Source organism: Bos grunniens, chromosome 7, assembly GCF_055505025.1.
Source record: "Bos grunniens cultivar Pamir isolate PY7600 chromosome 7, Bosgru_T2T1.0, whole genome shotgun sequence".
Classification (NCBI taxonomy): Eukaryota; Metazoa; Chordata; class Mammalia; order Artiodactyla; family Bovidae; genus Bos; species Bos grunniens.
In genome coordinates this window covers 56,877,629-56,904,831 of record NC_141171.1, presented here as the reverse complement: position 1 = coordinate 56,904,831, position 27,203 = coordinate 56,877,629, and the positions used below count along the sequence as shown (strand labels likewise).

General features: G+C 41.1%; 1 protein-coding gene across 4 annotated transcripts in view; it reads left to right on the top strand.

Annotated features, from left to right (window-relative positions):
* PRELID2 (PRELI domain containing 2) overlaps positions 1-27,203 on the top strand; it is an 83,874-nt gene that overhangs the window by 35,695 nt on the left and 20,976 nt on the right. For 2 of the 4 annotated variants that reach the window (XM_086413658.1, XM_086413657.1), the window contains one exon: positions 5,676-5,781. The exons of the other annotated variants lie outside the window; for them this stretch is intronic. In XM_086413658.1, the coding sequence (XP_086269784.1) occupies positions 5,676-5,781 (106 nt within the window). The remainder of the gene's footprint in view (positions 1-5,675; positions 5,782-27,203) is intronic. 4 annotated transcript variants of the gene reach the window in all.

Below are 27,203 nucleotides of genomic sequence, written 5' to 3'. Positions count from 1 at the left end.
CCATATAGTCAAAACTATGGTTTTTATAGTAGTCATGTATGGATGTGAGAGGTGGATCATAAAGAAGGCTGAGTACTGGAGAATTGATGCTTTCCAACTGTGGTGTTGGAGGAGACTCCTGACAGTTCCTTGGACTGCAAGGAGATCAAACCAGTCAATCCTAAACAAAATCAGACCCTGCCGTGGGCTGCCCAGGTTTCCAGGTGCTCGGCCTTGAGCTGCTCTAGTTTGTTCAGCTCGGCCTCCAGCGGCTCCCGGAGGGCTGCCCACAGCTGGCGCAGATGTTTCATGGGAAAAGGGTTCATGTTGTTGAAGGCGATGTGCTTCAGCTTCCTGTGGGGAGAGTGGAGTCAGAGTCAGCGGGTGTCCTGGAAGGATTGATTGGAAGGACTGATACTGAGGCTGAAGCTCCAATATTTTGGCCATCTGATGTGAGGAGCCAACTCATTGGAAAGGACCCTTATGCTGGGAAAGTTTGAAGGCAGGAGGAGAAAGGAACGACCAAGGCTGAGATGGTTGAATGTCATCACTGGCTCAATGGACATCAGTTTGAGTAAGCTCCAGGAGATGGTGAAGGACAGGGAAGCCTGGCATGTTGTAGTCCATGGAGTCACAAAGTGTCAGACATGACTGAGCGACTGAACAATAACAGCAAAGACACTCTAGAGACACTTGTGTACATATGTAACTGGATATGTTATAAATGTTTCCTTTACAAAACTCCAAACTGATTCCATATTGTATGTCCATCTTTGGGAGAGTGGATAGATAATCTGGAGTGTTTTCAAACAATAGAACAGTATACAGCAGTGAAAACCAACAACAGCTTCATGTAATAGTGTGGGTGCATCTCCACTAAGCAAGATTTATTCTCTGTGCCTTGGTGGACAGAGACAAGGTCAGGATGTGCTTAGGAAGCTGACGGGGCAGTGTGAATTATGGGGAGCCCATGCTGGAGGCAGGAACCCCATCGGGAGGCAGTTGTGGTCCTGAAGAGACAGTGCTGTGCTAAACCCAGGCAGTAGCAGCAGCAAGAGAGAGAATGGCATGGACTGTTGAGGGACTTGAGAAGTAAAATAAACACAGTCTGGGGACTGAGTGAATGTTTGGATGGATTAGAAAAAAGAGCCATGTAACCTGTCGCTGAGATTTCTAATCTCATAGCCTGGGACGATGGTTGTCTTCTTCACTGAGATAGGGGCAGGGCTAGGGTTTTGAGCCCGTATATATGTGTCTGCATGATGGCAGGCTATGACCACAGGCAAGTTATTTAACTTCTACCACCGTTTCCTCATGTGTAAAAGAAAGAAAACATATTAAGAGTGACAACCTTAGAAGATAATACTGTGTCTGATATATAATACACAGTTTTACTGTACAGTTTTTTGAAGAGTGCATGTGACCGTGAGTATATAACATGGTGAATGGATGCAGTCATTCCTTTAGGCTGAGTAGAGACAGGCATAGGAAAACTTGAATCATCTTCGTATCTCTTGAGTCAAACATCAGATGCTTAAAGCTTGGGGTCAAGGAGAAAGTCATAGGACAAAAAGCACAAAGAACTGGAGTTATGTAGTGTAGGAAAAGGAAAGCCGAGAGGTGACTTAATGAGACTTTAAATGAAGGAGTTAAGTCAGAAGTTAGCATGTCCCTATGCTGAAAATGGTTCATGGCTGCACAGAGCCTGTTAAAGACGACTGTTTATATGAAAATGATGCTTAAGGATTTATTAGTAATATTTTTGGTGATTGCCATGTAATACATCTTTATTACAGAAAATTAGTAAAAAGAATAAAGTAAATACATAGGACCTATAATTCTAATGCCCAGAGAGTCTGTTCATATTTTAGCTCTGTCCACTTGTCTATCTGTTCATATACTCATCCATCCATCTTGCCTTTCTCTCTCTTTCTTTTTTTTTTTAAAGAGCTGAAATTAAACCATAAGTTGTTGTGTAAGCTACTGTGTTTTGTGCTGGAACTTAAATGAAGGCTTACCTGGCATGAGGGATTTAGATTTGCTATGTGTATTAAGAAGAAAATATCTGATATGCTTTGTCAATGAGTTATTGAGAGAAAATACAGCAGTTCCTTCTATGAAAGTCTTAAAATATAATAGGATAAACTCTCATCTCACTGATGGCAAGGGCATGACCCTGCTTTACTGCCCTGTTATTCTCTGATATGTGGGTAAGCCTGAGAGTGCTTTTCTGAGCATTTACTTCTCCCAAAAGTGGTGGAAAGAAATATTGGTTAGAATATGATGTAAGTGAGACTTATATTAATCCCTCACCTACATTTTCCTTGCAGACTGAAGAGTACATTTCTCCCTAGAGTGTAGGACTGCTCAACTTTTCATTTTTAAATATTAAAATCACTAAAATTCTACTCTGACTTAATCTGGAACAAAGACAGGAAAGATTAATGTCACTAGGATATAGTTTTACATGGGCAAATCATTTTAAATAGGCTTAGATCTAAGAGGTGGAAGCTACTTTGCCTAGAATATTTGTGAGATTGGCTAAGATAACTGTTGTATGTATGTGAGAGAGAGGAGGAGGGAGAGATGGAGGGAGGGAGGGAGCGAGAAAGAAGTGTTCTGAAGGTTTCCTTTTAGTCTGCATCGTCTAAATGTGGAGGCTACCGCTATTAGAGATTTGGAGAGATCTAATTAAGGGTTATCCTGCTTCTGCTGCTGCTGCTGCTAAGTCGCTTCAGTCGTGTCCAACTCTGTGCAACCCCATAGATGGCAGCCCACCAGGCTCCCCCGTCCCTTGGATTCTACAGGCAAGAACACTGGAGTGGGTTGCCATTTCCTTCTCTAATGCATGAAAGTGAAAAGTGAAAGTGAAGATGCTCAGTCGTATCCGACTCTTAGCAACCCCATGGACTGTAGCCTACCAGGCTCCTCCGTCCATGGGATTTTCCAGGCAAGAGTACTGGAGTGGGATGCCATCGCCTTCTCCGAAATTAAGGGTTATAGTAAAAATAGTTACTACACCCAAATCACAGCTTTTTGATTTCATAATTTTCTTAATATGTTTCTTAGTGAATGTGTTCATATATACATATACACACACTCCCAAGTACACCTATGGGAGATGCGGCTCCCATTTCCTTTTCTTAGAGATATAAGAAAGTAGGGGCAGTACTTTTTTTAATATTTATTTTGGTTTATTTATTTGACTGCCTGGTCTTAGTTGTGACACACGAGATCTTTGAGCACAGAGTGTTAGCTGCTGGACCTCCAGGGAAGTCCCTCACCTCCTTTTCTAATCAAAGATTAAAGAAGTCATTCCAGGCTTCTTTCCTATTTCTGTCTGTCTCTCGTTAGGAATGGTGGCTGCCTAACATTTAATAAGTTCTTTACTGTGTGTCAGGAGCTGTTCATGTTCCTGTTGTATGTATGTGTTTATTTATTTCTGGCACTGGTTGTAAAAGTAAGATGCTATAATTATTTCCAATTTATATGGGGAGGAAACTGATTTAAGAGAATCTAAGTAATCTACTCAAGCTGATAATTGTCTCAGACTTAATTTTAACAAGATATTTTATAGCATGGGATGAGGATATATGTATATATTTACTTCAGTCAGTTCAGTCGCTCAGTTGTGTCCGATTCGTTGTGACCCCGTGAACTGCAGCACGCCAGGCCTCCCCTGTCCATCACCAACTCCTGGAGTTTACTCAAACTCACGTCCATTGAGTCGGTGATGCCATCCAACCATCTCATCCTCTGTCATCCCTTTCTCCTCCCACCTTCAATCTTTCCCAGCATCAGGGTTTTTTCCAATAAGTCAGTTCTTTGCATCATGTGGCCAAAGTATTGAAGTTTCACCTTCAGCATCAGTCATTCCAATGAATATTTAGGACTGATTTCCTTTAGGATGGACTGGTTGGATCTCCTTGCAGTCCAAGGGACTCTCAAGAGTCTTCTTCAACACCACAGTTCAAAAGCATCAATTCTTCGGAGCTCAGCTTTCTTTATGGTCCAACTCTCACATCCATACATGACTACTGGAAAAACCATAGCCTTGACTAGACAGACCTTTGTTGGCAAAGTAATGTCTCTGCTTTTTAATAAGCTGTCTAGGTTGGTCATAACTTTTCTCCCACGGAGCAAGTGTCTTTTAATTTCATGGCTGCAGTCACCATCTACAGTGATTTTAGAGCCCCCCAAAATAAAGTCTGTCACTGTTTCCGTTGTTTCCCCATCTGTTTGCTGTGAAGTGATGGGACTGGATGCCACGATCTTAGTTTTTTGAATGTTGAGTTCTAAGCCAACTTTTTCACTCTCTTCTTTCACTTTCATCAAGGGTCTTTTTAGTTCTTCTTTGCTTTCTGCCATAAGAGTGGTGTCATTTGCATATCTGAGGTTATTGATATTTTTCCTGGTAATCTTGATTCCAGCTTGTGCTTCATCCAGCTCAGCATTTTGCATGATGTACTCTGCATATAAGTTAAATAAACAGGGTGACAATATACAGCCTTGATGTATTCCTTTCCCAGTTTGGAACCAGTCTGTTTTTCCATGTCCAGTTTTAACTGTTGCTTCTTGACCTGCATACAGATTTCTCAGGAGGCAGGTCAGGTGGTCTGGTATTCCCGTCTCTTTCAGAATTTTCCACAGTTTGTAGTGATCCACACAGTCAAAGGCTTTGGCATAGTCAATAAAGCAGAGGTAGATATTTTTCTGGAACTCTGTTGCTTTTTCCATGATCCAGCGGATGTTGACAATTTGATCTCTGGTTCCTCTGCCTTTTCTAAATCCAGATTGAACATCTGGAAGTTCATGGTTCACGTACTGTTGAAGCTTGGCTTGGAGAGTTTTGAGCATTACTTTGTTAGCGTGTGAGGTGAGTCCAATTGTGTGGTAGTTTGAGCATTCTTTGGCATTGCCTTTCTTTGGGATTTGAATGAAAACTGACCTTTTCCAGTCCTGCAAACACTCCTGCGTTTTCCAAATTTTCTGGCATTTTGAGTGCAGCACTTTCACAGCATCATCTTTCAGGATTTGAAATAGCTCAACTGGAATTCCATCACCTCCACTAGCTTTGTTTGTAGTATTGCTTCCTAAGGCCCACTTGACTTCGCATTCCAGAGTATATTTACTTAGAATCAGTCAAATTTATTGTAGTAGAGATTCTTAAAGCTTTTTGACTGTCCTATCACATTTTAATCATTAAATGTTTGTTAGGTATAAATAAAACTTGTGTTTTATATAGGTTTTATAACCAGAATAATGTGCCCATTTATTTTCTCTTCTTTCCAGCTTTATTGAGATGCAGTTGGAATGTGATATTGTGTAAGTTTAAGATGTATGGTGTAATGATTTGAAATATGTATATATTACAAAATAATCACAATAAGGTTAGTTAACACATCCATTACCTCACATAGTGACAGTTTTTTTGTGCATGGTGAAGACTTTAAAGATATACTGTCTTAGCGATTTGAAATGAATAGTTTTTAATTTGAGTATAATACATTGCTTATATTATATAAACTAGAAGTCTCTTTTTAAGAAGATCTTTTGTCCTAATAGGCAATTATTGAATTACTATGGATATTATTTTGTGTTGATTATAAATGGTAATTATGCTGTTGGAAATCCCTGTAATTTAAATATTCAAATATAGAAATGACACCAAGGGTGTATATTTTTGTTTTTTGCAGGACAGAGTTCATTCAGAAAGGCAGGATTTCAATCACAGGGGCTGGTTTTCTCAACTGCGTTTTGGAGTCTTTTGCTAGGTCATTTTTAAGACAGGGTGTCCAGAAGGTAAGCGTCCTTTCACTCTTAATCAATATTTTTTTTTTTTTTTTTTTTCTTGTGACTGCCTGAATCCAAAGGTCACCCAGACTGCCTGGACCAAGGGCTTACATGTGGTCTGTTACAACTGATTTAAAGGGAATGGGAACTCCCTGGAAGTCCAATGGTTAGGGCTCCATGTTTTTACTGCCAAGGGCCTAGGTTCAATTCCTGGTCAGGGAACTAAGATCCCAAAGCCACACAGCATAGCCACCCCACCCCCCCAAAAAAAAAAAAAAAACTGATGAACTTGACATATATATATGAGTGTATGAGTGTTTACTTGGAAGTTTATATGTAAAATAAAGAGAATATAAATAAAGTACAGATACATGGTTGACTTGAGGGCAGAGGAGGCTGCCAGAGGCTCTCTGATTGCAAAAGCAGATGGATGGATTAAAGAATTCAGTCAGTTCAGTTCAGTCACTCAGTCGTGTCCAAACCTTTGCTACCGCATGGGCTGCAGCACACCAGGCTTCCCTGTCCATCACCAACTCCCAGAGCTTGTTCAAACTCATGTCCATCAAGTTAGTGATGCTATTCAACCAACTCATCCTCTGTCGTCCCCTTCTCCTGCCTTTGATCTTTCCCAGCTAATTAGCAGATGAGGACCAAAATCTGAAATGCAGGATTCAGGAGTCCAGGCCATTAATAGTAGGGTTGGGAGTGGGAGGTAAGAGGGTGAGGAAAAAAAAAACAGGAAATGGCCAGAAGAGATGATCAGTCAGAAGAGGGAAGCCAACTAGCCACTGTCTTCTGAAGATAAGAGTCAGAAGGTGGAGAGCCACCCTGATGATGGTTGAGAACAAAGACAGGAACCAGCAGGGGCAGCAGGGACAAGTTAGACAGTGAGGTGGAATACGGACCATGTTTTCTCCTTCCTTCCTCCCCAACGTGCAAACCATCATACATCCTACAAAGTTCAGATCAAATGCCATCTCCTCCATGAAGGCTTCCCTGCTTTCCACAACTGGCACTGAGTCCTCACTCCTGGGCCCTCCCCAGCTCTCTCTCCTCCAGCTCATCTTTGCCACATTCTGCCTCATTCTATTAATCAATATTAATTTTAAGAAATTATGGAGTTTCCCATTGGATTCTTGAACAAGATTCTTGAACAGACGTAACAAGAAAAAATATAGTTAATAAACAAATATATACAAAGATAATTACCCTCACTAATTATTACATGAATCCAAATCAAAGTGAAACCAAAGTGCCATTTGTGTCTCATTAAATTAAAAATAGGCCAATGAAGAATATGTAATAATATGGGAATACTTACAGTCTAATGAAGAGAAATAAATCAAAGTGAATAATTATGTTTACAGTATATATAATATGATGACAACTGTTTAGTAAAAATGACAATAATACCTAATATTTACGGGGTGCTTCCCATGTGTTGGGCTTCCCTGGTGGCTCAGAGGTTAAAGCGTCTGCCTGCAAGGCAGGAGACCCGGGTTCAATCCCTGGGTTGGGAAGATCCCCTGGAGAAGGAAATGGCAACCCACTCCAGTATTCTTGCCTGGAGAATCCCATGGGCGGAAGAGCCTGGTAGGTTACAGTCCACGGGGTTGCAAAGAGTCAGACAGGACTGAAGCGACTTCACTTCACTTCACTTCCCATGTGCTACTCACTAAAAAGAATATTTAATCATTAATTCACTTAATGCTCGCAAATTTTGGAAATAGCTGTTATTCTTGTCCTGATGTTGTGGATGAAGAAGACGTACCTCTGGAGCTCCTGATTATCTTTTATTATGGTTTTCAACCCCTGTACCTGTGGGAGCTTAGGTGTCCGTGAATGGTGTTCAGAGGCCACCCTGGAGTTCTGTGGTCCTGTGTTACCTTGTTCTAAGTAGAACAATTCTGTTTTTAATTTTTTTGGTTCATTTACAATGTTGTATTCATGTATTATATTTTAATTTTTGGCCACACCCTGCTGCGTGTGGGATCTCAGTTCCCCAGCCAGGGATCGAACCCATACCCCCTGCATTGGAAGGCAAAATCTTAACCAGTGGACCACCAGGAAAGTCCCAAACTATTCTGTTTTTCACCTGTTTTGTATAGCATTACATCTAAGATCGCTATATCCTATTTTCTTGCCTAGGAAAGTCCATTTCTCATGCACCTTTACATGCCTACTGCAAGTGTAAATAGTTTAGAATTGTTTTATTATCATTTAGCCCACCAGGCTCCTCTGTCCATGAAATTTTCCAGGCAAGGATATTGGGGTGGGTAGCTATTCCCTCCTCCAGGGAATCTTCCCGACCCAGGGATCGAACCTGGGTCTCCTGCATTGCAAGTGGACTCTGCCATCTGAGCCACCAGGGAAGCCCTTATTATATTAAAAATTGTTTAATTGTCATTATTATTGTTATTAATTATGATGATGGACATAATTACTGATTTCCAGGGTTTGCTCAGGTCTGATGCATATGTTACCTAGTTTTGTTTTTGGGGCAGACTTAATGGCTGGTCTACAGATCTATCATTATGACCCCAGAGAATTTCTGGGTAATGAACCTTTGTTTTTGTCTTGCAGATCTAGGTTCAGTAATGAACCTGGACCACAACGTGTTAGTCTGAGAGAGGCTGAGGGTGATGAATGAGTATTTGGTACTGTACTGTACTGCACAGACATACTGTTGAGATTAATGATGTGTTCCTGACCCTGGTGAGCACATGGCCAGACTGGCCCTGCCTTTTTAAGCCTGGGCTTGAAGCAGGTATTTGAGCTTCTGGAAGGGCGGTTGTGATTATTATGACATTATGGCATTTTGGCAGACATTATGGCAGATTTTTCCTGCTATACTGCAAAATAATGCATTTGTAAACAGCCCCATGTTCTGCAAAATTGCTGTCTAAGAATAATAGCGCTGATGAGAAAAATAACTTTATTGCTGTGTCCCTGACTGAGTTGACTTCTTGGTCATTGTTTAGATTAGAAGTGGCAGGCTTTTTCTGTAAAGTGCATGTGTGCTGAGTCATGTCCAACTCTATGCGACCCTACGCACTATAGCCTGCCAAGCTCCTCTGGCCATGGAATTTTCCAGGCAAGAAGACTAGAGTGCGTCGCCTTTTCCTAATTCATTTCTATAAAGAGCCAGATAGTCAACATGTTAAGACTTTATGGGCCAAGAGACAACATCAAAATACTGTGTAGGTGCTTTGTAACAAGAGAAATAAATTTGCACATATTTTTAATTGAAAAAATTAAAATATAATGATAGTAATTGAGTATAGTTTTTATAATACAAGTCTACTAAGCATATAATTCTTTAAAAAATGGAATTATTTTGGGGGAAAGATAATATTTACCTGTTCAGTTCAGTCGCTCAGTAGTGTCTGACTCTTTGCGACCCCTTGGATCGCAGCATGCCAGGCTTCCCTGTCCAACACCAACTCCCGGAGCTTACTCAAACTCATGTCTGTCGAGTCAGTGATGCCATACAACCATCGCATCCTCTGTTGTCCCCTTCTCCTCCTGCATTCAATCTTTCCCAGCATCAGGGTCTTTTCCAATGAGCCAGTTCTTCGCTTCAAAGTATTGGAGTTTCAGTTTTAGCATCAGTCCTTCCAATGAATATTTAGGATTGATTTCCTTTAGGATTGACTGGTTGGATCTTCTTGCTATCCAAGGGCTCTCAAGAGTCTTCTTCAACACCACAATTCAAAAGCATCAATTCTTCGGAGCTCAGCTTTCTTTATAGTCCAACTCTCATATCCATACATGACTACTGGAAAACCATAGCTCTAACTAGACGGACTTTTTGGCAAAGTAATGTCTCTGCTTTTTAATATGCTGTCTAGGTTTGTCTTGGCTTTTCTTCCAAGGAGCAAGCGTCTTTTAATTTCATGGCTGCAGTCATCATTTGCAGTGATTTTAGAGCCCAAGAAAATAAAGTCTTTCACTGTTTCCATTGTTTCCCCATCTATTTGCCATGAAATGATGGGACCAGTTTTTCACTCTCCTTTTTCACTTTCATCAAGTGGCTCTTTAGCTCTTCTTTGCTTTCTGCCGTAAGGGTGGTGTTATCTTCATATCTGAGGTTATTGATATTTCTCCCAGCAATCTTGATTCCAGTTTGTGCTTTATCCAGCCCGGCATTTCGCACGATGTACTCTGCATATATGGAAAGGGAAATGGCAACCCACTCCAGTAATTGTGCCTAGAGAATTCCATGGACAGAGGAGCCTGGCAGGCTACAGTCCATGGGGTTGCAAAGAGTCAGGCATGACTGAGCAACTCACTCATTCTGCATATAAGTTAAATAAGCAGGGTGACAATATACAGCCTTGACATACTCCTTTCTCGATTTGGAACCAGTGTGTTTATCTGAGTTGAGGTTAAAAATTAGTGTTCCCTACAATGATATTTGTTGCAAATGTTCATTTATAAAAACCATTCTTAGTTTTGTGGACCATGCAAGCACAGGTCATGACTGGCTTTGGCCTGTGGGCTATAATTTACCAGCCCTTGCTATAGATAAATAAATATTGTTTGGTTATTCTAAGTGGGTCTCTATTTGACCCACCCATAATTCTGAGCCTATTAAAAACCTAATCATACAGTGAGGAGGGTGAAAAGGTTGGCTTAAAACTCAACATTCAGAAAACGAAGATCATGACATCTGGTCCCATCACTTCATGGCAAATAGATGGGGAAACAGTGACAGACTATTTTTTTTGGCTCCAAAATCACTGTAGATGGTGACTGCAGCCATGAAATTAAAAGATGCTTGCTCCTTGGAAGAAAAGCTAAGACCAACTTAGACAGCATATTAAAAAGCAGAGACATTACTTTGCCAGCAAAGTTCCATTTAGTCAAAGCTATGGTTTTTCCAGTAGTCATATACGGATGTGAGAGTTGGACTATAAAGAAAGCTGAGCTCCGAAGAATTGATGCTTTTGAATTGTGGTGTTGAAGAAGACTCTTGAGAGTCCCTTGGACTGCAAGGAGATCCAACCAGTCAATCCTACAGGAAATCAGTCCTGAATATTCATTGGAAGGACTGATGCTGAAACTGAAACTCCAATACTTTGGCCACCTGATGCAAAGAACTGACTCATTGGAAAAGACCCTGATGCTGGGAAAGATTGAATGCAGGAGGAGAAGGGGACAACAGAGGATGTGATGGTTGGATGGCATCACTAACTTGATGGACATGAGTTTGAGCAAGCTTTGGGAGGTGGTGATGGACCAGGAAACCTGGCATGCTGCAGTCCGTGGGGTCCCAGAGTCGGATACAACTGAGCAACTAAACTGACTGATACAGTGATTGCATATATTGTAATCCTGTGAGACACATAAAGTAGACATTATTATCCCCACTTTATTGATGAGAATTATCTTGAGATAAGTGCACCTAGCATGTAGGTGGCTGCTTGCCCATGTTCCTTAATTTTGCATATATGTGTGTGTGTGTGTGTGTGTGTGTGTGTGTGTGTGTGTGTATATTGAGCACCTGTTTTGTGGCAGAAACTGTGTTGAGTGTGGGTTAAATGAACTTACTCAAGGTCACAGAACTAGCAAAGGGTGGAGTGTGCTGTGCTTAGTTGATCAGTCATGTCCAACTCTTTGAGACCCCATGGACTGTGGCCCACCAGGCTCCTCTGTCCATGGAATTTTCCAGGCAGAAATTCTGGAGCAGGTGGCCATTTCCTCCTCCAGGGGATCTTCCCAACCCAGGGATCGAACCTGTGTCTCAGGCATCTCCTTCATTGGCAGGCAGACTGTTTACCACTGCACCGCCTGACTGGGACTCAAATTTCCATCTTGTATCAACAAGTCTTACCCCTTGCCACTTACTATATAAGATGTGTTCAGATGAATGGAGCAGAATTTGGCCTCCTCAGCACTGTGTTGTGTATTAGATGAATTTGTGTTGTTGTCCTATTCCCTGTGTATTTATTAGAGCTCCTTGGTTTTGAATAACAGAAACTTATGTTAGGCTAGCTCAATATTGATCAACAAGGGTGGTGAGGCTGGCAGGCTTCAGAATGGTCTGCATTGGAACTGAGAGCTGCCAGGAACCAGGTAATGTTCCTTCTTTAGGTCTTGCCTTTAAGTCTATTCATCTGTTTGATTCTCTTCCTTTGTAGTCTGGCTTTCTCTCCTTCACAGGCTGTATAGGGTGACATGGGCCTCCACAGTCCAAGTGTACCACTTATGTAGGTTTCTGGCTTACTAGAAAGGCTATCTGCTTATTTCTTCATTTCCAGATTCTCTGGAAGAGACTCTCATTGGCCTTCCATGGGTCATGCATGGCCAGGAGGGTAGAAGCCAGGTTGTGTAATTATGGCTAATCCTCTGTCATGACTACATGGATCATGGTTGGAGAGTCATTTCCCAGGGAAAGCGATGGTAGAATAGGTGAATACTCCCAAGGCTTCTGCCATTTGATGGCAGTGCTCACAGTAGTAGTAGACACTTGGCAGAACGACTGTTTTATTCACCTTAAACCCAGTCCTCCCTGACCATTATACCTTGGCCAGTGCTTAATGCATTTGTACATAAATGAGTGAAAAGGCAATAGAATGCATTGGGAGGTCCACAGCTGACTTCTGAACTGTTATCTAGAAGTCAAGTGACTTTAAATTTTTAAAGTGAGGAACCAAGTGGTTCCTCTGAATTCCCTCTCATTATGCCCAAAAGTAAAAATGTATTTTTCCTGCTAGCTTTTGCCTTTTCAGAGTTTTTTAAAGAGGTTTAGTTTAATTAGTTAGCTTTTCAGTTCTAATATCCAAGTAGTGATGTTTTCTGGTAACAGCCTGACTTCCTGATAAACCTTCACATCTGAGCCAGCATAAGAGGCTTCTGTAGAAATCATCATTAGAGTGTTTTCAGATCAGATCAGTCGCTCAGTCATGTCCGACTCTTTGCGACCCCATTAATCGCAGCATGCCAGGCCTCCCTGTCCCTCACCAACTCCCGGAGTTCACTCAGACTCACGTCCATCGAGTCAGTGATGCCATCCAGCCATCTCATCCTCTGTTGTCCCCTTCTCCTCCTGCCCCCAATCCCTCCCAGCATCAGTCTTCTCCAATGAGTCAACTCTTCGCATGAGGTGGCCAAAGTACTGGAGTTTCAGCTTTAGCATCATTCCTTCCAAAGAAATCCCAGGGCTGATCTCCTTCAGAATGGACTGGTTGGATCTCCTTGCAGTCCAAGGGACTCTCAAGAGTCTTCTCCAACACCACAGTTCAAAAGCATCAATTCTTTGGCGCTCAGCCTTCTTCACAGTCCAACTCTCACATCCATACATGACCACAGGAAAAACCTTAGCCTTGACTAGACGAACCTTTGTTGGCAAAGTAATGTCTCTGCTTTTGAATATGCTATCTAGGTTGGTCATAACTTTCCTTCCAAGGAGTAAGCATCTTTTAATTTCATGGCTGCAGTCACCATCTGTAGTGATTTTGGAGCCCAGAAAAATAAAGTCTGACACTGTTTCCACTGTTTCCCCATCTATTTCCTATGAAGTGGTGGGACCGGATGCCATGATCTTCGTTTTCTGAATGTTGAGCTTTAAGCCAACTTTTGCACTCTCCACTTTCACTTTCATCAAGAGGCTTTTTAGTTCCTCTTCACTTTCTGCCATAAGGGTGGTGTCATCTGCATATCTGAGGTTATTGAGATTTCTCCCGGCAATCTTGATTCCAGCTTGTGTTTCTTCCAGTCCAGCGTTTCTCATGATGTACTCTGCATATAAGTTAAATAAACAGGGTGACAATATACAGCCTTGACGAACTCCTTTTCCTATTTGGAACCAGTCTGTTGTTCCATGTCCAGGTCTAACTGTTGCTTCCTGACCTGCATACAGATTTCTCAAGAGGCAGATCAGGTGGTCTGGTATTCCCATCTCTTGAAGAACGTTCCACAGTTTATTGTGATCCACACAGTCAAAGGCTTTGGCGTAGTCATTAAGCAGAAATAGATGTTTTTCTAGAACTCTCTTGCTTTTCCATGATCCAGCGGATGTTGGCAATTTGATCTCTGATTCCTCTGCCTTTTCTAAAACCAGCTTGAACATCAGGAAGTTCACGGTTCACATATTGCTGAAGCCTGGCTTGGAGAATTTTGAGCATTACTTTACTAGCGTGTGAGATGAGTGCAATTGTGCGGTAGTTTGAGCATTCTTTGGCATTGCCTTTCTTTGGGATTGGAATGAAAACTGACCTTTCCCAGTCCTGTGGCCACTGCTGAGTTTTCCAAATTTGCTGGCATATTGAGTGCAGCACTTTCACAGCATCATCTTTCAGGATTTGGAATAGCTCAACTGGAATTCCATCACCTCCACTAGCTTTGTTTGTAGTGATGCTTTCTAAGGCCCGCTTAACTTCACATTCCAGGATGTCTGGCTCTAGGTCAGTGATCACACCATCGTGATTATCTGGGTCGTGAAGATCTTTTTTGTACAGTTCTTCTGTGTATTCTTGCCATCTCTTCTTAATATCTTCTGCTTCTGTTAGGTCCATACCATTTCTGTCCTTTATCGAGCTCATCTTTGCATGAAATGTTCCTTTGGTATCTCTGATTTTCTTGAAGAGTTCCCTAGTCTTTCCCATTCTGTTGTTTTCCTCTTGTTTCTTTGCACTGATCACTGAAGAAGGCTTTCTTATCTCTTCTTGCTATTCTTTGGAACTCTGCATTCAGATGTTTATATCTTTCCTTTTCTCCTTTGCTTTTCGCTTCTGTTCTTTTCACAGCTATTTGTAAGGCCTCCCCAGACAGCCATTTTGCCTTTTTGCATTTCTTCTCCATGGGAATGATCTTGATCCCTGTCTCCTGTACAATGTCATGAACCTCATTCCATAGTTCATCAGGCACTCTATCTATCAGATCTAGGCCCTTAAATCTATTTCTCACTCCCACTGTATAATCATAAGGGATTTGATTTAGGTCATACCTGAATGGTCTAGTGGTTTTCCCTACTTTCTTAGAGTGTTTTAGGTAACTAATTTTCCCTTTAGAACTGTATTCCTGAGGCTGTTCCGTGGTGGTGTTTCCAAATTGGTTGTATGGACTCCCAGTTGGACCCTAGCTTGTTGGAAATCCCCTGCCTCAGTGGTGAAGGGTCTTTTTCCATTTGGATTCACACAGCCAATAACAAAACTGATGCTGAGACTGAAACAGCACAAACTCTTTGATGGCCAGAGAATGGAGAAGCGGGAAATTAGTTCACAGTCAACTTTTGGGAGTGGAGGGTGATCAAAGTAAGATTTTTAAAGGCAGGGTTAATGGTAGAGGGAGCATATGCATTGGTTTTTCTGGAAAAGGTGGGTTTCCTCCTGCAGCTGGGTGTCACTTCTTTTTCTCCCTTCTGTGTCTGGTGATCCCTGTCATGGCGCTTAGCAGGTGTGTTGCTGAGCATGCTGATGTTGCCATGAGCATGTCAAGAGGCTCGGGGTCTGCTAGAGGGCTGGTCTTCTGCCATCTTGGGTTTGGCTGATTCTAACCAATTCTGCTGGCCTCTTGTTTTTCTGTTCTGGTGGTTTCCTGTAAGACAAAGATAGCATTTATCTTTCTTCAAGGAAGAGGGTTGGTTAGAGCTTAAGGCTAACAGACATAGTAACAGTGATGAAGGTGGGACTTTTTTTTCATCAGAAAGAGAAAAACTAGGTGCTCATGAAGTATATATCTCTGTGTATAGAAATTAAAACCTAGTACTAGATATGCACCCCTAAGGTGAGGTCTCTTTTTTTTTTTCTTTCTGCCTCTGGGCACTTGTTTGATTGCTTTTCCCTCTTCCCCTCACCACCTTGATATCTGCAATTGGGGGGTGCCTTTCTGACACAAATGCTGCTGTGAACAAAGGCAAGTGATTATTTGTTCAAATCTCTGCTTTTAGTTCTTTGCCAGAGTGTATAGTAATTCTGGGTTTAATTTGTCAAGAAACTGCTTGAAAGTTTCTTTTTGAGATAGCAGTCTATCTTTATCCATGACAGCAGTAGCCTGCACCATTACTGTGTGTTTTTCTCAGGAAAGTGAGCGCTCTTTATACTACACTCTTGGCTGATGACACTAGCAAGCATGCCATGCAGGTACTTTCTTCATTCTGGAGGGCGCGCACCTGTCTCTTGACTCTGCCATTGTTTCTGTCTCTTCGCGCTGATTTCATGTTCTGGTGGAGAATTTTGGCCCAGGATGGCCAACAGAGTATGGGCTGGAAGTGTTGAAAAAGTGCCATGGACAGGCAGTATGCTGGATGCCAAATACATATGCCTCCAGGGAAGCAAGCACACTCAAAACACTAAGGAAACAGAAAAATCTGAGGGAAAATAGGGGTTGGTGGAAATCTGGGACACTTGTAAGTCTTCATACACATTTCTGATGCCTAGGGGAATGGCCAGCAACTGTAACAGAGAGCTGAAAGTAACCCAGGCCAGTCAAGTTCAACCTCAGGAATCCTCAGAACAAGAAGCAGAGATAAGGATATTCCCTGGGGCAGGCATGGCTCTGCAGGTGATCCTCAGCCCTGAGAAGGCATCCCTCCACCAGTGTTGCTCAGTCTTCATTCTATTGTCAGCCCCAACTAATCCTTTTCAGGCATTTTTTTCCTAGTTGTCCCTCACTTCAGGAAATGTTACTACCATAGGTATCCTAATGATCTGTGTATGTACTCTATTATATCTTTGCTAGATACTTAATAAGTGTAAGATATTTTTTATTCACTCCCATGAACAAATTATTTCAGTGTTGTCCCCACTGAGAAAGCATATTTTGTACTGCAATGAGTGTAACTATCTTTTGTAGTTTTTGCCTCCATCTCTCCAAATCAAAACAAAACAATCACCAGTTCTCCCCCACTCCCACCCCTGCAACGCCCCCTCCCCACAAACCCCTCCAGTTCCAAACGAAAATCAAAGGGACTTTTCAGTGAGCTCCCACGTGGTTCTTGTAAATCGCACTCTTTTCTGGGAGAGGCGCAGGAGATAATACAGGAGATGACAGTCTTGTCATGCACGTGTTCTTTTTTGGTCCAGTTGTCCGAGTACTTTAGGATGATACAAATGCTGTGAAACGCAGGGCCTTCATTATGCACCCGCACAGAGGTGGTTTTTCTTTTTTTTTAAGTTTGTGAAATACATTTTCACTGCGTGATAAAATAATTAGTTATTTGAGCCACTCTCCTGGCAAGGCCCCATTATTGGTTCCATCATTATTCTTATTGTGTTGATCGGAAGGCTGAAGCAGAGAGAGGTAGAATTCAAAAGCCTGTGAAATATTTGCCACTGAAACAATGTGGGCAAGTCAAACGATTTGTGCGTCATTTTGAAGAAGGTCTGGACTAGGCATGCTACAGCTGAAGAGATCTGAATATGTGGCTTCCTCAGGGTGTGAGCTTATTTGAGCCTTACAAAATCCATTTCAGTAGTGGAAGATAATTCTCTGAGACCACAGATACTGTTCTTGTATACTGTATACACTGGTGTGTATATATATATATATATTGTTTTATATATGGATACATACACAATCTATATATACACACACACTATACACTGTACACTATGTGGATGTGGTTAGTCACTCAGCCCTGTCCGACTCTGCAGCCCCATGGACTGTAGCCCACCAAGCTTTTCTGTCCATGGAATTTTCCAGGCAAGAATATTGGAGCGGGTTGCCATTTCCTACTCCAGGGGATCTTCCCAACCCAGGACTTGAACTTGCATCTCTTTTGTCTCCTGCGTTGGTAGACGGATTCTTTACCACTTGTGCCACCTGGGAAGCCCATTGTATACTATGTATATGTGTGTATGTATATATATATACGTGTGTGTATATATACACACACACACATATATACAGATACAAACCACACGTGTGTGTGTGGTATGTATATAGTATAGTATACTGAGGTACTGTATATGCAGTCCAGATGGGCATTTGAAAAGTCATTTCAGTGATTTGTATGTACAGTTAAGGTCTCTTTGGTACATATTGGAGATAGATAATTGGTGAGGGTCAGCTGCACCCTCACAGTTGTTCTACCAGCTTATAAAAAAGTTCTGTAATACGTGCAGACTCTTTGTTAATCATTTACAAGTAAGCTCAAAGTAACTTTACCTGTTCTGTAAGGTTTATTACATCTCTGTCCTTCTGGGTGCTTCATTCCCTGAAGACGGAGCTGATGATATTCCTAAGGCAAGATTCAGCTGGTTTACAGATAATATCAGGTAGCTAGAATCTTTAATCCAGTGTCTGGCTACAGGGCCATTGAGACATAAACTGTGGGTGCCATCCCTAAGGTTGGCTGGTGCTAAATAGTCTCAAATCCTCATTGCAACGTTGAGTGTGTCTCTAGAATTTTGAGCTAATCCCCACATCTCAAGTTCTATTAATTGAGTTAATGAAGTCCGTTTCTAACATCCATCATGCTAGTTAGTAAGCCACTAATGTTAACAGTAAAAATTCACAGTTGTGACATTTCTTTTGCTAATTATCAAAGCCTCTGGTGTTTTCAGATAAAGGTAACTGAGGTTTCTGTAGAGTGAGACTGCTGATTAGAACACTTATAGCCAATGCCTGGAGGGTGAAGCCTGTGTTAGGGCAACTTACTACCTGGTATGCAACTTGAATAACACGTGCACCATAATATTATGCTGCACATGCTGGAATATTTTGAAGCAATTATAGACATCCTAATAATCGTTTTCTGGATGCCAACTCCTGAACTAAAAACCTAGTATGTTCTGCCTTTAGAAAGATTATTTGGTGTGAAACAAGGTTTTGCCTGTGTGTGTAACAAATATTAAGCTTTGGAGAATTGCCCCTTAGTAAATGGTTTTCTCATTTCTCAGATGTCACATTTGACATCTTGGATGTTCAGTTTTCTCACCTCTAAAATGGAGTGATAACAGTCCTACACGGGGTTGTTTCAAGGTTTGAGTGCATACATATGAAACATACCTGCCACATAGAAAAGCTTACATAATTACTAGCATTAAGAGAAATTCTCTGGTAAGAGGTATATTTTCATAAGTAAATAGCCTTTTACATATCTTGTAGAATTTTATTTACTTGTTTTTGCTGCACTGGATGTTCATTTTGGGCATGGGCTTTCTCAAGTTGCAGCGAGTGGAGGCTGCTCTCTTTTGCAGTTCAGGGCTTCTCCTCGCGGTGGCATCTTTTGTTGGGGAGCCTGGGCTGTAGGGCCTGCACGGCTGGCTAGTTACAGCTCTCGGGTGCTAGAGCACGAGCTGAGTTGTGGTGCACCGACTTAGTTGCTTCACAGCGTGTGAAACCTTCCCAGACTAGGGATCGAACCTGTGTCCCCTGCATTGGCAAGTAGACTCCTATCCACTGGACCACCAGGAAAGTCTTTAAATATTTATCCAAACAAAAATTTTAGATAGCAGCAGTATGGGTAAGGTTTTGTTTCTTTAAATACTATTTTGCAATCATTTTTTTGGTATGTAAATTTATTTATTTTTTTATGGTAAACTCCCAGGAAAGTTCTTCATTATGTGTGTCTTCATTTGAGTTTTTAACGTTTTTATTTTATAATGGAGTATAGTTGATTTACAATGTTGTGTTAGTTTCAAGTATACAGCAAAGTGATTCAGTTACTCATTGCAAGGTTATGATTTCTCTTCTTCAAATTCTTTTCCCTTTTAGTTATTACAGAATATTGAATAGAGTTCCCTGTGCTATTCAGTTGGTCCTTGTTGGTTATCTATTTTATTTTATCTTTATTATTTTAATTGGAGAATAATTACTTTACAATATTGTGATGGTTTTTGCCATATGTCAATGTGAATCAGCCTCAGGTATACACGTGGCCCATCCCCCTGCCCCCCAACCTTTCTCCCCACCCGATCCTTCTGGGTTGTCACAGAGCACCAGCTTTCAGTTCCCTGGTTCATGCATCAAACTTGCACTGGTCATTGTTTTACATATGGTAATGCACATATTTCAATGGTATTAAAATTCATAATTATATTTCTCAGTGTGTCTACGTTTAACTTTTGATATGGATCCTTCCATATGTCTTTGTGTATATTTACATATGTATGTATATGTATTTTTTTGAAAAACAAAATTGAGATTATTCTGACCTTGGACATACTGTGAACATTTCTCTATGTCATGACACATTTTCCATATTCTTTGAAACCATGATTTTTGATGCTTTCATAATATGTCACTGGCATAATAGCCCTTATTGTTGATTTCTGTTTTTTTCCAGTATTGTTAATAATATTGTAATGAATCCATAAATGTAAATGCTTGTATTTATTTCTGGTCACTTTCTATGCTAACAAGTGTGCACAACTTAAAGACTTTTGATGTGTATCACCAATTTGCTTCCAGAAGAACTCTGCCTATTTTTAGCTTCCACTATGAGCTGGCTCTGGGTATTATCAGTTTTCTTTCTGTATGACTTGAATGAAGGACAACCTCTTAAAAGTTCCATTTGTTAGTAGGAAAGCAGGGCTAATTGGTCCACCCTCATAGGACTGTTGTGAAGAAGAAATGAAATGGTCAGCTCCAGGCTTTTAATTCTTACTCTAAAGACAGTGAGAGCTAATGCTTCTGTCATTAACTAGTTGTGTGACCTCAGTTCTCCTCCAAGGTTTGAACTGTGTCTTTGGGTGAGTTGCCCTGAACTGCTCAATTCCTATCCACACATGCATGGTAGTCACAGTCCTAAAAATGAATGACCATTTCCAAACCCAATAATGATTCCAGGATAGAAGAGAGCAAATAAAACTGTCATTCTAAAGTATAAACTAACAAATAAAACATAAGAACACTAGTGTAATGTTCTGCTGACTATATGGAAGACATGTATTTCCCACTTGGTTATGTGAATTCTTTTAAGATTCTTTGCATTATTGGAATCACTTGAAGAACAGATGAAATATATTCTGTCCATCTTATTTCCCAGCTTTCAATTTAAATCTGTTGATAATACTTTTTAATCCCATTCTTGAGCACTCAGATAGATTGATTTACTTGATATTTATTCATTAGATGGTGTGAGAATACTACCAGGATTCTGATTTTTAACAACTTATTTCTAGATCAGTTAAATAATGGTAACTGCACTCTCCTTGTATACCCCACTCCCCACCAACTCCTCTCAGCCTGCTCTTACCTTTGGTGTTTTAGTTCCAAGAAATGTAACCTTCTCAGTGAAAACATCTTAGTGAAAATGAGTATTCTGTCAGCGATGCAGTTTTTGTTCCCTCTACAGAATTTAAATCCATGCCTCTACCTTGACTGTGAGACTAAGGAATTCAGAAATCCCTCCACGGCTCATTTGAATTCACTGGGGTTGTAATAGACTACTCAGTGGTAAAGCTTTTGGGAATCCCTTGAATCAGCCAGCTGGAATTCTGGGGTTTTACTGTCTATGAAACTAAATGAAACCTGGGAAGTTAAGCTGTTTCCTGAAATGTTACAAAGTGGGTTCCTGAGCTCAGGATGCTTCACTGTGTCATTATTTGCATAGTGATTGGAAGTCATGTCTCTGCACAATGCAGCATGGAGCCCAAGGGCCAGGAATCAGGAACCTGGGCTCCAGCCCTGCCTTGACTGCTCTTTTTTGGCCACAGTGCTTGGACTAGTTCCTCTGAACTTCACTATTATATATATATATATATATATATATTTTTTTTTTTTTTTGTAAAATCAGGGATTAGATTAGGAGGTTGTTTTCAATTCTGACATTGTATATGTCTGGTCTCCCTGGTAGCTCAGATGATAAAGTTTCTCAACCTGCAGTGCAAGAGACCTGGGTTTGATCCCCGGATCAGGAATATCCCTTGGAGAAGGGAATGGCAACCCACTCCAGTATTCTTGCCTGGAGAATTTCATGGACAGACCATGGGGTCACAAAGAGTTGGACACACCTGAGTGACTAACACTTTCACACTTCCTTTTCCCCCCAGTGTGTAAATACCAAGAATTTAAAATTTGTCTGACAAATAGTCCTGAAGTCTGCATAAAAATTCATGAGTTGAAGCCAAGTAGAGATCCAAAGAAATGGCAACCCACTCCAGTGTTCTTGCCTGGAGAATCCCAGAGATGGTGGAGCCTGGTTGTCCGCCGTCTATGGGGTCGCACAGAGTCGGACACGACTGAAGCAACTTAGCAGCAGCAGCAGCAGAGATCCAAGAACATCAGAGATGATTCATGCAGTGAGTAGACAGTCAAGGGTTGAGGTGACAGCAATAAAATATTTACAGATAAAACACTTTTTATTTTTTTTTAACATTTTTATTTATTGATTTATTTTTGGCTGTGCTGGGTCTTCCTTGCTGCACAGGCTTTCCTGTAGTTGTGAGCAGGGGCTGCTGGTGCGTGGACAATCACTGAGTGGCTTCTCTTGTTGCTGAGCACAGGCTCTAGGGTACACAGGCCTCAGTACGCGGCATGTGGGCTCAGCAGTTGCAGCTCCAGAGCTCTAGAGCGCAGGCTCAATTGTTGGAGTGCACAGACTCGGTTGTTCTGCAGCATGTGGGATCTTCTTGGACCAGGGATTGAACCCGTGTCTCCTGCGTGACAGGCAGATTCTTTATCACTGAGCCACCAGGGAAGCCCTAAAAATAAGGCACTTTTTAGAAATACGAATTAGCAAGAGAGGGTGGTAAGCTTGTGGTAGGGTTGTTGCAATGTCATTTTATAATTTTATTCATGTGAGCTAAATGCACTGCATATTATAAATATTTATCTTTTTGAGAATATTTATTTATTTGGTTGTGTCAGGTCTTAGTTGCAGCATGAAGACGGTTGTTCTGTGTGTTATCTGGGATCGTTGGTTGCAGTGCATGGACTCTTTAGTTGTGGCACACTCGCTCAGTAGTTGCAGTGCTTGGGTTTAATTGCTGTACAGCTTGTGGGATCTTAGTTCCCTATCCAGGGATCAAACTCATGTCCCCTGCATTGCAAGGCAGATTCTTAAACCACTGGACCCCCAGGAAAGTCCCCTTGTCTTTGAGTATTGGTATCCAGTGATAGTTATGCTGGCTTATGTTCAGTCCATGCCTCTATAAACACAGACTTTTCTGGAAAATTTGGAGAAAGCCAGATACAATACTAATACTAGTAACTGTAATTAGTTGAGTGTTCACCAGGAGGCAGGTCCTGCCCTGTCTTATGAACATTGAGTTCTCCCAATAATCCTCTAAGAGAGAGATGTTGTTATTGCCAGTTATCCATTTTACAGATGAAGGAACAGAGGCACGTGGAGATTAAATTACATGCACAGTGTCATCAGCCAGTATCCAGAGCTTGGTACACGCCTGACTTTGAATTAGAAACTTAAACCTTAAACTGTACGCTGTGGCCCTTGTTTTTCTGTTGCTCTTTTATGCTCACACCCAACCAGAATCGTTGGAGATTTTGAAGTCTTGCTCTCCTCACTGTTCTGGTTGGATTTTCCAACGAATCTATTACTTTTCTGAGTCTGTTCTCAGACTCTGTTGTGGTGAGTTCAGAGACAGTGGGAAAATAGGAATTGGTGGCCACTGTCAATCTTCGCATACACTTTGTACACCTAAGATAGGCGCAGAATTGAGAACTGAAACAGCTCTGACCGGGCTGTGTTGAAATACTGAGAAGTAGGGGCTGCCCCACAGCATGTATGGACTAAGCGCATTTTCGTCACAGATCTTTGGTGTATCAAGTCTGTTGTAGAATTGGGATTGGATTCGGCTAAATTCTTGGTGCTAAATTAAGCCTCTCTGACCAACAAGGCCAGGAAAAGGTCACTCAGGAATCTCAGATCAGGGGTTAATACAGAATTCTCTGTAGAGCAACTTGAATAGCAAAGATAAGTTAATTTCTTGAAGGTACATCTAATAGTGAAACTACAGTTTTGTGCTCAAGTCCTGGAGTGTGATAATTAAATGCCCCTTGAGTGCTCCAACGTGTCCAGCTGTTCATCTTGATCATTCTCTACCCGCCTGTCGGTGGTCATTTCTTATTTTATCTCACTCTGCAGTAGAACGTCATCTCTTGCTGAAGGGTCCTTTTGGTGTGCCCACCCTCTGTGGGCCTGGGGACATCAGACAGAACCCGAGGTAGATGATGGGGGACAGGCTGGGGTGTCTGCCTGTTAAGGAGAAAAGGAGCCTTGTATCTCAGAAACCCAGGTTTGTTGTGGTGATATTTCTTTCAATTGCCTTGGCATTGCATTTGCTGCTTGGGATTTGCTGCCTTATTCTTTGTCTAGCTTTCTTCCTTAGATTCTAGCTAAACAGCTTTTCTCTGAATTTTCTTGGTAAAGAAAAATGGTGGGTTTTTGAGAGTTAATTAACTCCTTTCATGTTGACACCTGGTTTAATAAGAATTTAAAAGACTATAATTAAAATTTTTCTCGATCACTCACCTTTGGTGAGGATGTAGCTTTTATTACTCTTAAGACATGAATGTTTGTGAAAGCCCACTAGTTTTTATACTCTCTGCACTTCTTGATATGTTTGAAATATTTCATAATTTAAAAAATGGCTGCACTCCCTCCAGAAGGCTCTTTCAGTTTTTAAACAAAATTTTAAAAAACATTTTATATAAAATGTTTTGAGTAGGTATTACCTGCGCATAAATGTTTTAAACCATATTTCCAGCAGAGGCATTTATGTTCTTTTGCCCTGGCTTTCTTTGAAAGCAGCAACATACCTTATACTGACCAGCCGTGTGACCTTAGGCACACCGCTTCATTTTCTGAGTCTCATTTTTGTCATCTGTAAAATGAGGATAATGTAGGAACCTACTTCAGATACTACTTGTGAGAGGTGAATGAGTTACGTACATAAAATGCTTAGGAGAGGACTTGGTATCCAGTAGATGATCAGTTGTTACTACTATTTAAAAAGAAAAATGCAAGGATGTTATAGGCAAAAACTGAAATTTTCATTATGACACCATAGACAAATGTTTGGTGGTTACGATGAGCCTGTTTTTGCTCAACTCAACCTGTGTTTAAATGTCTGTGCCCTCCCTTATAGGGTGGATACGAATTTAACCTCTGTAGGTAAAGTATGAACGTAGTACCTACCTTGTGAGTAGGAGAATTAAGGGAAATAGCATAAACAGGTGCTCAAAATACCTTGCCACACAATAAATACTCCATAAATGATAACTGTTATCTTTCCATTATAACCCAAATTGGCATATTTCCTTCTAGTCTTTTATGTGCAGATTTCAAGCACTCATAATTATAGTATAAGTATAATTTTATGTCTTGCTTTTTTTCAAGTACTGTTTTATCACAAATGCATTTCACAGTAACTACACAAACTTTGAAGCCATCATTTTTTAAAATATATTTTGCTTACAGCAATTTTAATATATCCTCTGACCTTTAACAGAAACATTTCTTTTCAATGAATTCTAGAGTATTACATTTCATGGTCTCATAACATAGCCTCATTGGAAAATATAACTCATTCTTTGTATCTTATAGGCTGATTTATTTACTTTATTTTTGGCTCTCTGAGTCTTTGTTACTTTGCATGGGCTTTCTCTAGTTGCGGCGAGCGGTGGCTATTTTCCAGTTGCAGTGCGCGGGCTTCTCATCGAGGTGGCTTCTCTTGTGAAGCACGGGCTCTGGGTTACCAGGGCTTCAGTAGTTGCAGTGCACAGCTTAGAGCTCTCAGTGAAGCCATCATTTTAATGACTGCATTCAGTTCAGTTCAGTTGCTCAGTCGTGTCCAATTCTTTGCGACTCCATGGACTGCAGCATGCCAGGCCTCCCTGTCCATCACCAACTCCTGGAGTTTACTCAAACTCATATCCATTGAGTCATCCAACCATCTCATCCTTTGTCATCCCCTTCTCCTCCCACCTTCAATCTTTCCTAGCATCAGGGTCTTTTCAGATAGTATTGGAGTGTCAGCTTCAGCATCAGTCCTTCCAATGAATATTCAGGACTGATTCCCTTTAGGATGGACTAGTTGGATCTCCTTGCCGTCCAAAGGACTCTCAAGAGTCTTCTCCAACACTACAGTTCAAAAGCATCAGTTCATCGGCGCTCAGCTTTCTTTATAGTCCAACTCTCACATCCATACATGACTACTGGAAAAACCATAGCCTTGAGTAGATGGACCTTTGTTGGCAAAATCATGTCTCTGCTTTTTAATATGCTGTCTAGGTTGGTCATAACTTTTCTTCCAAGGAGCAAGATTTTTTTAATTTCATGCCTACAGTCACCATCTGCAGTGATTTTGGAGCCCCAAAAAATGACTGCATAATATTCATTAAGTAGTTGTATAACAATTGATTTCACCATTTCTTCAGTATTGAGCACCAAAGTTCTTTCTGAGTCCTACCGTTGTAAACAAGGCCATGTGAAACATCTTTATACACAGAGTCCTTCCTATTTTATATCATTACCTTAGAAAAATTCCCTAAATGTTACTGGTATGTAAGTATTTTCTTCTTTTTTTTTTCTTTTTATGAAACCATTAGAATAAGGTTTATTATTGAATTGTACAGTTGAAAGATCAGGGTATCATCTCCTGCATTCACTTTTTTTTTAAGTTAATTTTTATTGGCGTATAGTTGCTTTACAATGTTGTGTTAATGTCTGCTGTACAGCAAAGTGAATCAGATGTGTTTACATTTATCATCTGTTTTTTGGATTTCCTTCCCATATCCAGGGAGAAGGAAATGGCAACCCACTCCGCTATACTTTCCTTGGAAAGTCCCTGGACAGAAGAGCCTGGCTGGCTACAGTCCACGGGGTCTCAAAAGAGACCATAAGAGTTGGACATGACTTCCTGCTGCTGCTGCTGCTAAATCGCTTCAGTCGTGTCCGACTCTGTGCGACCCCATAGACAGCAGCCCACCAGGCTCCCCTGTCCCTGGGATTCTCCAGGCAAGAACACTGGAGTGGGTTGCCATTTCCTTCTCCAATGCATACAAGTGGAAAGTGAAAGTGAAGTCGCTCAGTCAGGTCCGACTCCTAGCAACCCCATGGACTGCAGCCCACCAGGCTCCTCCATCCATGGTATTTTCCAGGCAAGAGTACTGGAGTGGGCTGCCATTGTCTTCTCTTGGACATGACTTAGCAATTACACCAACAACAAAATAGTTGCTTTACAGTGCTGTGTTAGTTTCTGCTGTACAGCACAGTGAATAAATATGTTTACATATATCACCCCTTTTTGGATTTCTTTCCCATTTAGGTCACCACAAGCACTGAGTAGAGTTCTCTGTGCTGTTCAGTAAGTTCTCATTAGTTATCTACTTTATACCTAGTGTCAATAGTCTGTGTCTCTGTTTGTCAGCCCAAGTCTCCCAATCCATCCCAGGCCCTCCTCTTCCCCCTTGGTGTCCATACGTTTGTTCTCTGTGTGTCTGCGTCTCTATTTCTGCTTTTGCAAATAGGTTCATCCATAGTATTTTTCTAAGTCTCTATATATGTGCTAATATTTGTT